Source organism: Cynocephalus volans, chromosome 11 (genome assembly GCF_027409185.1).
Source record: "Cynocephalus volans isolate mCynVol1 chromosome 11, mCynVol1.pri, whole genome shotgun sequence".
NCBI lineage: Eukaryota > Metazoa > Chordata > Mammalia > Dermoptera > Cynocephalidae > Cynocephalus > Cynocephalus volans.
Window position 1 is genome coordinate 49,272,173 of NC_084470.1, and position 12,604 is coordinate 49,284,776.

Genomic DNA, 12,604 nt, shown 5'->3' on the forward strand with positions numbered 1-12,604 from the left:
TTTGTTTGTGCTTGGTAAAGTCCTTTGGTTCAAATTCCAATAGCCATGGCCCTCTTCCAGCTTCCAGAGGTCCTGGAAGATAAGCAGCCATGTCATGGGAAGCGTTTTGACTCAGATAGTCTGGGAAATGAATGAGAAGGGAGTAGGCAGAGGTGAGCAGGGGGTCAATGGCCACAGAGTCCTCGGCCAGCCAAGGAAATGACATGGTTAGACATGAGCTGGGTGGTGCTTGGGTTGTCTGTAACACATGAAGAAAGCATTACTTCCCCTTGATTTTGAGCAAAGAGAGTGGTTGAAACCAAGTAGTGGGGGGTAGGTGGTCAATAATTGCTTATCTACATAACGTGAGATTAGGTGACCCCACGCTCTAATGAAAATGCACAGATAGTCCATGAAATATAGAATTATCAACCAAGGACAACCTTAGTGACCACTGAAGCCAATGTCCTAATTCTATAGATGAGGAATCTGAGCCCCTGGAGGCCCAAAATGGCACAGCTGTTAGAAGGCAGAACTAGAGCTGAAGCCAGAGACCATTGGGTGTTCAGCAAGAGCGCTTGTGCCACAGAATTTCTTCACTGGGTGCTGGATGCTGCCAGTAACCAACCACATGACCTTGAACAAGTCACTGAACTTGGGGGCCTTTGGTTTCTTATCTGTCAGCCGAGGCCACGGGACCACATGATCTCAGAGCTGGCTTCCAGAAACAACATTCCAGGATGCTCTGTTCCCCTTCCAGCCCAAGAGGCAGCAGAGAGGCCTGGCCTCCCAGGCACTTTTATCGCCCATGGTCTGGGCAGGAGTTTTTTGTTTTTGCCACAGCAACAGAAATGGGTCAGGATGGAGGACTCTGGGATTTCCAAGTTTTTAGACTAGTCCTTCCTTCCCTTTCTCCCTTCCCTGTGACTAGGGAGAGAAAAGGAAGGGATGGTTTCCCTCCACGTGTACTCCTCTGTGACTCCATCCCAAACCCATCTTCAGCTTTCACACCTAAAAGGCAGTGCAGGGAAGTGGCTGTAAGCAGATCTCTGGAACTAGATGGTCTGCATCCTGGCCCAGCTCTGTGGCCTGCTAGCCGGGGGACCTCTGGTGGTCATCTGGCCTACCCTTGCCTCTCAGGTTCTCCATCTGTAAAATGTGGATGGTAATAGCACCTGCCTCACAGGGTTGTAGGGAGGACTGAACATTAATGTGTGAAGAGCACTCAGAACCTGGCACACAGCAAGGGCTGCACATGTGTTAGGTGTTGTTATTGTGGCTTCACATATGTATCCATCCAACACACAAGTCCCCCCTTGGTGACCTTGGCCAGGCACTGAGTTGCTGAATTTTAGCTGAGAGAGCGTCCACAACAGGAGTAGCTGGTCTGAATTAGACCTGTGCTGCACCAAGCAATCTCCAATCTCCCTTTGAAAGGGGACCACCCTGAACCTCCCAGAAAAATGTTGTTTTCCCCAATTGAAGTGATTCCTGTGTAACCACAGTCAGAGCACAACTGGCCAAGATTTTCATTCAGCACAGACTCTGTCTCCATTTCGCTTCTTCACATTCCACAACGGGCAGATTAAGTGTCACAACATATCATATCATGTCATCATCATTACTCTGTCCACAGGCCACCCCAGCAACTCCCCGTGCAAGAGGAAAACTGAGTTCTAAGCACAGCTCTGCCTTCCAGCTAGGGTTATTTCTCACACCCTTGCCCTGCCGTTCCCTGCTCCCTGCCCCTCTCTGCTGGCGTCTTGTGGCCGGATGTCAGCTGCTCACACCCAAAGCACATTAGTGAAGCTGCCTGGGTGGGGACTCTGTTCTGAGCTCCTTCTCCTTGCCTAGAAACCCGAAGCATCAATTTGCAGAGCAAAGAGGAACTCAGCCCCCACCCCTGATTTTAATTACGGGCGATTGCATCCTGCAAGACTCAGAGTTTCTGTTTCTTTAAACCCAGACCAACTGTGTTTGGGTGGCCAGGCCTGGTAATCTTAACAGAGCAATGTGCATGCCTCAGGGCTCCAGAGGACTGTTCTCCAATGGTCTGTCAGCAGATGTCCATTCCAGAAGACAAGCAGGGAAAGTAGAGACCCACATGCTTCAGAGGAAAAAGGTGATGGGAGTTAGGGGTATGAGTAGGCCCACTCTAATGTCAAATGCCCAGTGAACATAACTGTTTTCCATCCACTGCATACTGTACATGTCTAAATATAGGGCAACCCCCAAATGACACCCCCCCTTCCCTAATGAGGCAAATTTAACAGTTTTTAAAAATTTTTTGACCAACTTAATAGGAATCAAAACTGTGTTTGCCTTTGGGGTGGGGGTGAGAATTGACTGGAAAAGGGACTGCGGAGCTTTCTGGAGTGATGAACATGTTCTGCAGTTTCACTGGGTTGGTGGTTACTGGGTGATTTAATTTGTCAAAATTCATCAAACTGTACCCTTAAGATCTGTGCATTTTAGAGAATATAAATTTTGCCTTAAAAAATTTAGGAAAATGAGTGAAATAATCAGCTATCTACTTATAATATTTAATTTAATCATGTAGTTGCATATTTAAAATCATATAAGAATAATGTATTAATTTATATTACTCTTTCATTGTCACGTTTCACAAAATTATTTTATTCAAACGTGCGTCTTTTGAGATCAACATATATCCTTACTAAGCCACTTTTTTGGTAAATAGTTTTCCAGAATAAATCATCTTCAATTTGTCTAATTTATTTGAAATGCAAAAGTTTTTAATGTGTTCGATGTTGTTATTTTATTGCAACACACAAGTCTACATTTGCATAACACTGCAGCAGTTGTTTTTCTCATTTGTCTAATAAGTGAATATTCATTATCTCACCACATGAGCAGCTTACATACTGCTTTCTAAAATGGGATTCGATATATTTATCACAACTTTCAACAATCGCGCTCAAGGAATAATCACCAAATCTGTGTTGAACTTTATTGCCTCCTTTCCATTAATTCTCTCTAGTGAGTTCTAAAATCATCCAAAACTAATGTTGATTGAGACCATTTCCAGCTGGCATGTCTTCCCCAAGTTTTCTGGTTCAAATATAGTAATTGAGAAAGTCCCAAATTATGAGAGGCTTGGCTTGTAAATGACAATAAGTCCCAAATTGTGAGAGACTTTTAAAGGCAACATTCTCTTTTCTCGTAGTTAGTTGGAGGGAACAAATCTTCACCTTATTTATTTTCAGATGTGTATAATAGATTCTGGAATGTGTTCATACCAAAGATAAGCTAAGGATTAATTTAGCAAATTTTGGTGGTCTTGTTTTATAGTTCATTATTTAAAAATTAGCATTGTTAGCTTAAGTTAGAATTCTCTTTATGTAAAAACTTTAAACTTTGCTCCTTACCACAAATGAGAATTTGAAATATTCTTGAACAAATTCATACACATTATATTTTATTCAAGGGCATTAAAGATAGGAGAGTTTAAGCACTTGATTCTGGTTAGCAATGGGATTGTAAACACAATCCCAAACTATGAATTACTAATTATTAATTTTCTTTTTTTTTTTCTGACCGGTAAGGGGATCGCAACCCTTGGCATGGTGTTGCCTGCACCATACTCAGCCAGTGAGTGCACCGGCCATCCCTATATAGGATCCGAACCCGCGGCCTCGGCGCTACCAGCGCCGCACTCTCCCGAGTGAGCCACGGGGTCAGCCCTAATTATTAATTTTCTTATCTGACCTTACATCCTGTCCCATCTTCAGCTACAACCAGCGTGATATGAAGATATGTAAAGAAGACTTCATTTTTTTGACAATTCCTCAATTTAGGCATCAAAAAGAGTGTTATTCTTGAAGAGATCAGCTTGAAAGGCTGCACACCATTGCTTTGGCTTGTTTTGTTTCCAATGTTGCTCAGCACCACTGCTGTTGTGTCACAGGCAAGATCAGATACCTCACCAAGAGCTCACGGGGCATGTAAGTTCCCGTCTGGCTCAGCACAGTGGCTGTCCAGCTATTTTTTTGGTAGAACCCTGGTTTTAAATGGCACTGTAGGGGCCAGCCCGTGGCTCACTCGGGAGAGTGTGGTGTTGATAACACCAAGGCCACGGGTTCGGATCCCATATAGGGATGGCCGGTTCGCTCACTTGGGAGAACGTGGTGCTGACAACACCAAGTCAAGGGTTAAGATCCCCTTACCGGTCATCTTTAAAAAAATAATAATAAAAATAAAAAAATAAATGGCACTGTATATGGTCGATGCTCTCATTGGACCTAGAGCAGTCCTGCTCGCTGCCCCTTCCCCTATCTAGGTGGACTCTTAAGGGCTTTTATAACACCCAGGGGGCTCCGTGGAACAATTTGAAAACCTCTGGTAGTGGACCATGCGCAAAGCTTGGTCTCAGGAGACCTGAATTCAAGACCTGGGTCCTTGACTCTGTAATTGTTGGCGAGTGACTTGACTTGAGTCTCATTTTCCTCATCCAGACAAAGAGCATCAGTGCCTATCTTGGAGAATTGCTGTAAGGGTGTTTGTATAGTCATGTGTTGCTTAACTATGGGGATACATTCTGAGAAATGCATCATTAGGTGATTGTGTTGTGCAAACACCATAGACTGTACTCAGACAAGCCTAAACGATTAGCCTGCTACACAAATAGGCTATATAGTATACCCTATGACTTCTAGGCTACAAACCTATACAGCATGTTACTGTACTGTAGGCAGTTACAACACAATGGCATTTGTATATCTAAACAAATCTAAACACAGAAAAGGTACAGTAAAAATACAGTATTTAAAAGATAAAAAATGGTACACCTGTATAGGGCACTTGCCATGAATGGAGCTTGCAGGACTGGGAGTTGCTCTGTATGAGTCAGTGAGTGAGTGGTGAGTGAATGTGAAGGTCTAGGACATTACTGTGCACTGCCATAGACTTCATAAACACTGTACACTTGGGCTACACTGAATTTATTTTTTTTAGAAAAAGTATTACACTATGATATTACAATGACTATGACATTGTTAGTCGATAGGAATTTTTTAGCTTTATTACAATCTTAAGGGCCCACCATCATATATGTGGTTCATCGTTACCCAAAACATTGTTATATGGCACGTTACCGTAAATGTGCTTTGGAAGCCATGAAATATAAGGTTTATTTTGTTCCTTAAGTCTTACTGTTTTGTAGTCACATCTGATTTCTGTGTTGCATGCCATCTCATCTCAATTATTTTAGGGACTTAAGATCCACATTTTCTATTATTTAGTCCGGTTGGTGCTACGACTTCTGCCTTTCAGCTTTCCAGCCATAGTTGTCCATTGGAGAATGGACAAAAGGAAAAAGGTGAATTTGAGTTCTACTGCTACCACCTCTACAATCAGGGATTCCAGGATCATGATCCATTCTTGGGATTGACCACTCTGACAGGCCTCTTTTCATTTTCAGGTGGGCCAAGAGAAGGGAAACTGCTCTTTCCAGAGAAACCCAACCCCCTGCATCATCCCTCAAGAACAGGAAAATATCTTCCACACAATATTTGCTTTTTTCACAAAGTCTGGAAGAAAAGTCTTGGTAAGGATTTGCTTTGTGGCTGGGGTAACATGGGTGGTCCTCACTAGAAAACAAGTCTGAAATTAGAGGCCAGTTTTCTATTTGCTATTTATTATTTCCCAAATCTGGCTTTAATCAATTGACTTATAAATCACAAGGACTGTGTTCAACTCCTAGTTTTCAGCCTGCGGTTTCAGTCAAAGTGTTAAATTTGCATTCCAAATTCCATTGCCTGGCAACGGGAAAGCTTCTGCAACCTACCAAGCACAGAGTAAAATGTTTCTCCTGATGTAAGTCTGAACAAGAGTGATGGTTCTTGTACAACCACTTTGGAAAACTGTTTTGTAGTATCTACTAAAATTAAACATATATGTACCCTATGATTCAGCCATTCCACTCGTAGGTATATACCCAAGAGACATGAGTACTTGTGTCTCCCAAAAGACATGGACAAGAATGTTCACAGCAATCTTACGATAGCCAAAAAGCTGGGAACAATCTAAATATCTAAACAGGAAAATGAGTAAACAATTGTGATATATGCATACACTGTAATATTACACAGCACTGAAAAATAACAAACTACTGCTACACACAACAATATGACTGAACATTACAGATATAATATGGAGTGAAAGAAGCTAGAAACAAAAGGACACATACTACAGTATATTTCACTTCTCTGAAGTTCAGAAATAGCAAAAACTAATCAGTGGCGATGGGGGTCAGTATAGTGATTACTTTTGGAGGAATATCAATAGGATGGGGCATGAGGGAGCCCACTTAGGTGCTGGAAATGTTCCACATCTTGATCAGGGTGGTGGTTCTCTGGTTATAAACGTGTAAAAATTTATCAAGGTGTATACTTAAGATGTGTTTTATTTGCTGTAAATGTTATACCTAAATTTTTTAAACAGTGAAGGTATTGAAGATGGAATCATAATGCTTTTCCAAAGCTTCCTTTCCCCGTATCTTTGGTTACATTTCTTTAACTCCTTATTTCAGCCTGTATTGGTCCATTTTGTGTTGCTATAACAGAATACTTGGAACTGGGTAATTTATAAAGAAAAACGAAATTTATTGCTTACAGTTTCTGAGGCTAGGAAGTCCAAAGTCCATCTGGTGGTGGCAACAGTGACCCAGGGGTCTCACATTGCAAGATGGTGGAAGCAGAGAGAGCAAGAGAGACAGATTCTCCTCTTCTTTTAAAGCCTTCAGAACCAGGCCCCAACCACCATTTTAATCCATTCACCACTGCATGGTCCTACAACCCAATCACCTCTTCAAGGCTCCACCTTCCAATGATCATAATAGGATTTTCCACCCTCTTAACAGTCACAGTGGGGGCTAAGTTTCTAATCCATAAAACTTGGGGGACACAATTCAAGCTTCAGTGAGTTTTGGGGGGACATAACTCAACCCACCACACAGCCCATGTATATCACAGTTAGGTTTATCACGTCTTTCCTCACTGTCTTCTCCTATAGAAAAGGGCGACCGTTTGCCACTTGAAATGTTTTTATCCACTTACGTAGTGAAGATAGTACACCTATTTTTTAAAGTCCTTAGAATTGTTAGGTATAGTGATATCTAGTTGTTTGACAGATACTTCTCTTGTGTCTGAAAATTTTACCCTGTACATGAAAGAAACATTATGAAGGTATGTATGTACATCTGGATCCTGTAATACAAAAGAGAAAAATTCCTCTTTTGTAACTTAAATTTTGAATTTACATTTCTATTGATAACTTATGTCTTTTCTTGAGCAAGAGTCACATGACTTCTCAGCCCTCTAATTTACTGTATTTAAAAAATGGGCATGAAAGTGATTTGCCTCTGCACAGGCAGAAATTGCATAATGTAGGAAATATATCTTGTATTCAAAACTCATAAGAATGTTTTCAGAATATGCAATTGCGTTTCTTTTTTAAAAAAATTATTTCTCCTTGTGAAATCCAATATTTTGGTAGGATAGACCAGTGAGCTGCTTTCTCCCAGTTGCTTGACTTGAAGGCATGCTTTGGTGCACTCTGTATGGGAAATCCCTCCAATGCCCTCTGGTGGCAAGAGAGAATGATGGCATCTTCTATGGATTTCCTCTTCCTGGAATTGCTTTAGTTACTGGAATAAGAAGATCCTGGAGCCCTTTGCTCTATAAATGGCTGCGAATTTGTCATTGTTCTTAAAACCATTTGACAATCCTCTGATTTTTCTTCCCAGGACTGTGAAAAGCCGGGAATATCTTGCCTAACAATGCACTGTAACCTTAGTGCTCTTGCTAAAGAAGAAAGTCGTACTATAGACATTTACATGCTGCTGAACACAGAAATATTGAAAAAGGTAAGTTCTGAGGAACTGCACTGTCGGAATTCATTTAAAAGTATTTGAATTAGTTTCTTCATGATACTCTGGCTGCCCCTTTTAAAACATTTCTGGCAACTGCCATTGGTAATTCTGCTGCTAGATGATGCCAGGGGAAAATACCAGACCCTTGCTACTCAGAATGTGGTTTGAGGTCCAGCAGCATCATCATCACCTGGGAGTTTGTTAGAAATGTGGAATCTTGGGCTCCACCCCAGACTTACTGAATCAGTGTTTTTACTGTAACAAGCTGCCCAGGTGTTTTATCTGCACATTTAAGTTTCTTATATATACTTCAGCTTGCATCAGAATCACCGGGATACCTGTTAAAACACAAATTCCTTGAGGGTGGAGTCTGATATTCTGCAGTTCTGACAAGCTTCCAGGTGATGCCAATACTGCTTGCTAGTCTGGAGACCACTCTTCAGATTAAGGGTTGGCAAACCTTTTCTGTAAAAACCGAGTAATAAATATTTTAAGCTTTATAGGACATATAGTCTTACAGGATATACCCTTGCATCTGCTTAACTCTGCCATTATATTGTGAAAGCAGCCATAGACAATACTTAAATGAATGGGATGGCTATGTTCCAATAAAACTTTATTTGCAAAAACAATGAGAGGGCCAGATTTGACCCATGAGTCCTAGTTTGCTGACTCCTTGTTTCAGAAAAGTCTAACTCTTGAACCTCAGGTCACTTTGTTATGAGTTTATCAAAAGTGATTTATAAAAAATACCTCAATCAGTGAATTGGTGGCCCTTGAAGAATCATATGAATTTACTGTGATTTATTTTAAGATAAGAGCTGCTAAGTATAAGAGGCTAATTCAAACAAAATGCTATAAAAATAATGGCATATGAAGATAAAACAAAATACACATGTTAGCCCCAGAGATTCTATTTATTTTCCTTTGGAAAGACTTTTGTGAATCTATATAAACTCTTCAGCATGTGAATGAATATCTTTAGAAAAGTCATACCATGGTTATTTTTAAATTAGGCACAGCAGTAATATACTGACCTGAGAAGATACGGGCATTGGGGGTTTAACTTTCTATCTGTAGCTGTTACAGCCTGCAAACCCCCAAGGACAGCTGTGCACAGTTCTGGTTTCCCTGGTTTGCTCTGGAGGGAAACTGGTTTGGAGCAAGTTGGGCTCACAACAGTGCTTGCCTATCTCTTTATAAACGCAGTGTTGGAAGAGGACCAGGCATGAACTAGAGCCCCACTGGTCAGCCTCTGATTCCAGAAGGGAGTCTAGAAGCCCCGTGTCACAGGACGTACCTTACTAGTATGGGTCCCCAGGTCAGGTTGGAGGGACTGTGATTCTGCACATGAATGGGATAGCTATGTTCCAATAAAACTTTATTTACAAAAACAGTGAGAGGGCCAGATTTGATCCATGACTTATCTGTGCTGTCAATCTTCTTGACAAGTGGTGCTACTAACAGTTTTATTTCCTGTGCCACATTTGCCACTGTTGACCGAGCCTTGGTGATGGACTGATGGTGGAAATCCACTCTGATGTCTCCTTTGCCCTCAACTCAGATGGCTGCTGCTTGCACTTTTGTCATGTACATTTAATTTAATTGTGCCCGGTTCTGCAGCCTGGTTCTTCTGTGTCTCTTTCGATAACCAGTGGTGACCTTTTGCCAAGCAACATGTCCCACTGACTGCTGTACATGGGTCAGCCAGGCAAAGGAGCTGAAAGCTGTGGGGGCTTGGAGGAGTATTCTCCACGTGCCTTTTTGGCAGAATCCAGCAGCAATTCCAGGTGCAGAGGAAAGCCTAGAATGAAGCAGACCTGGAAACCAGATGGGGCCTCAGCTGCTGCTGGATCCTGAAATGCAGAGTGTTGGTCTCCCTGGAATCAGCACGATCTCCCTTGGGGAGCTGAGCCAGGATGGCTCCAAAAGCCATCAGGCCTCCCTAAGGATGTGGAGCAGCGCCAGCTTTGTGGTCTGCCTGGCCTACAGCTGTGTTTATTTTCCTTTTGACCTCAAGGTCTGGCCCCAGACAAGAAAATTTGAGGTTTTATTATTTTGACCTTAGGTTTTCACTTGAAATGTAGTATCTGATTTTTAAAATCATCAGAGGATTTAGATTTCTTTGAAAGTGTTCTTCTTCCAGTTCATAAAGTTTCCTTCAAGATTCTACAACCACCAGGGCTTGTCCTGTCCAAGCTCCTCGTCTGCTCAGCCCTTAACTTTGGCAATTATCAACAGCATTATTGTTATCATTATTATTATTATTATTATTATTATCCAGATGATCATGATTATTATTATTCAAGACTGAAAATACAATCTACCCTGATACATAAAACTACAAATACAAAATTGGTAAAGACTATTTGAGTATATCATTGTGCAGTATATGCATCTATTGAAACAACACACTGTACCCCACAAATATGTATAAGTAAATGTTAAAAAAAAACTTTTAAAAATTATTTGCATACAAAATTATTTTCTGCACAAAGTGAATTAACTGGAAAAATTGCTTTGAATGACAAGCTTCTCAGAAGTATTTAAAATACATTTTACAGATTAGAAAAAGAATAGTAATTTGTGCACAACTTCCAGGGAAAGTACACAAACTGGGATCCCCATGTGCCATCCCAGGAAAGTCTTTGAGATTTCTTTGGCATAGATGAGCAAAGGGCCCCCTTGGAACTGTTTTATATAGAGAAAGCCCTCCACTTTCTTGTTTCTTTGTAGGTTTAGCCAGGAGTCAAAGCTGGCATCTGAGCACGAACCTGCAAGCTGAGTCAGTGTAGGTGGGTGTACCACTAGAACCCTTACTGGCAGAGCCTAGGCACCCCCTCTGTTTCCACAACAGAAGCCAGGCTGTCTCTCTGATCCACCATCAAGGCGGCACCATCCGTTCTACTGGCTCCAGGTTCTGGCTCTTCCCTAGGCCATAGTTTTGCCAGTCCCTATGTTTTTTCCAGATTCCTTCTCTATCCATGTTTTGGAGCCATTTTCTTATTATCTGGATCAGTGGCTTTGAATCTGAGCCCATAGCAAGACTTCCGACTGCCTCTGGCTGTGGGCAGTTCCTGAGTCTTAGACGTGCCCCACCCCCCGACCCCCGCCATAGGCCCCTTTCTCCTTAGGCCTAATTTATAAGCCAGATGTTCCCCCCTTATCTCTTCTTTGGGTACCCTCTTTCAATGTTAAATAGCTTTGACCCCAAAATAACTTCATTTAAGAACAAAGAGTTAAAAGTAACTCATGTGAAGGGGTTAAGGGTTGTGGTCAGGGAGGAAGATGCCTATAAAATATACATCAGATGCCTTCTGTGGAATGCCAGGCCTGGATTTGTTGTACACAATTAAATAGCTTTATTTATCCTCAACTTTTTGTTAATACGTCAATATCAATATCCAAATATCTGGCTCTTACCACTTGGAAACCACAGCACACAAGCTTGCATGTGTTGATTACTGGTAAACTCCAAAGCTTTTCAGCTCCACCATGATCTGAAAGAATTCTCAGGAGAGACACTGGAAGTCTGTGTTTATGTCAGGGCCTGTGATGGAGAGGCATCTAGCTCAGTGATAAAATTTTTGTCTGGTCTATGTGGTATCTTGGAATTTCAGTACTGCACAGTCCCTCTCTTACAGTGAGTTGTCTTGGTTCCTCCACAGGACAGTTCGTCTGTCATCCAGTTCATGGCCCGAGCCAAGGTGAAGGTGGATCCTGCCCTGAGGGTGGTGGAAATAGCTAACGGGAACCCAGAAGAGGTGACGGTGAGTCAGCTGCCCAGAACAGCCCTCTTCAGAGGGTGCAGGAAGCTGGGTGACTTGGAGACTTGGAGCTGGAATTTGAGGGTAAAGACAGTTTCCGAGCCAAGAAGCAGGGTTTGTGGTGACCCAAGATCATGCCTGCCTTGGCTGCCAAGCCCCATGGAGAGCTTCTGTGGTATGTGCTTATTGTGATAGCATTGTTCTTTAGGATGCCATCATTATGTGAAAGTTTCCAGCTATAATTGGCTAAAGGAAAAATAGCCTGGAAGTACCCTCAACACGACTTGGATTTCCACTCTGAAGCCAGGACTATTTTTGTCCTCCTTAGCCCTTTCCCTGAAGCCTTGTCTGCCTTCTCGATCACATTGCTCCATGGATAAACACTGAGTGTTTTAAAAGCAAGTTGTTTGAATAACTTGAAGAGGTTGCATCCACATTGCCAAGACCTAAAACTTCTCTTTCATTCTCCACCTACCCCCTTGTCTTCCATGAAGTGCAGCTGGCAGGCAGTCCTCAGGGACATGGAGAGTATGGTGAACCACAAGGCTTCGATGTGGGGGTGTGGGAGAGGCTGGAGGGAAGGTGTGGCCTTGGAATTTTACTGCCTTTTGCTGTTGTTCCTGGGGAAGTGGGGGGAGGCTCATCCGTTGTTTGACACTCACACTGAGATCCCAGGGGAATAGAAAGGAGAGACAGCAGCCTATGAACTGCTTTTGCCAATGAGCTGTGCAATGAGGCTACCTTTTTGCATCCCTTTCTGTGGCATTTACCTTCTTTTGAGGGCGACTTACCTTCTCTTGGAAGAGTGTCTTGCTGTGGCAAATTTACAAAAGTGATGAATTCATAAAGATTATGTACTTACGAAGAACAGATTATTAAGATTTCCTGATAACTCCATGTTCAGTGCAGGGAGGGAGTGTCAGGTGGAGAAGTCGTGCAAGCGCTAGTTTTAGTAGTAGAAACTGGA

At 42.2% G+C, this 12,604-nt stretch overlaps 1 protein-coding gene across 1 annotated transcript in view; it reads left to right on the forward strand.

Annotated features, from left to right (window-relative positions):
- The window catches only part of ITGA9 (integrin subunit alpha 9), a 325,611-nt gene that overhangs the window by 284,294 nt on the left and 28,713 nt on the right, over positions 1–12,604 (forward strand). The window contains exons 24-26 of the mRNA XM_063113934.1: positions 5,420–5,545; positions 7,745–7,864; positions 11,539–11,640. Coding sequence (XP_062970004.1) covers positions 5,420–5,545; positions 7,745–7,864; positions 11,539–11,640 — 348 coding nt within the window. The remainder of the gene's footprint in view (positions 1–5,419; positions 5,546–7,744; positions 7,865–11,538; positions 11,641–12,604) is intronic.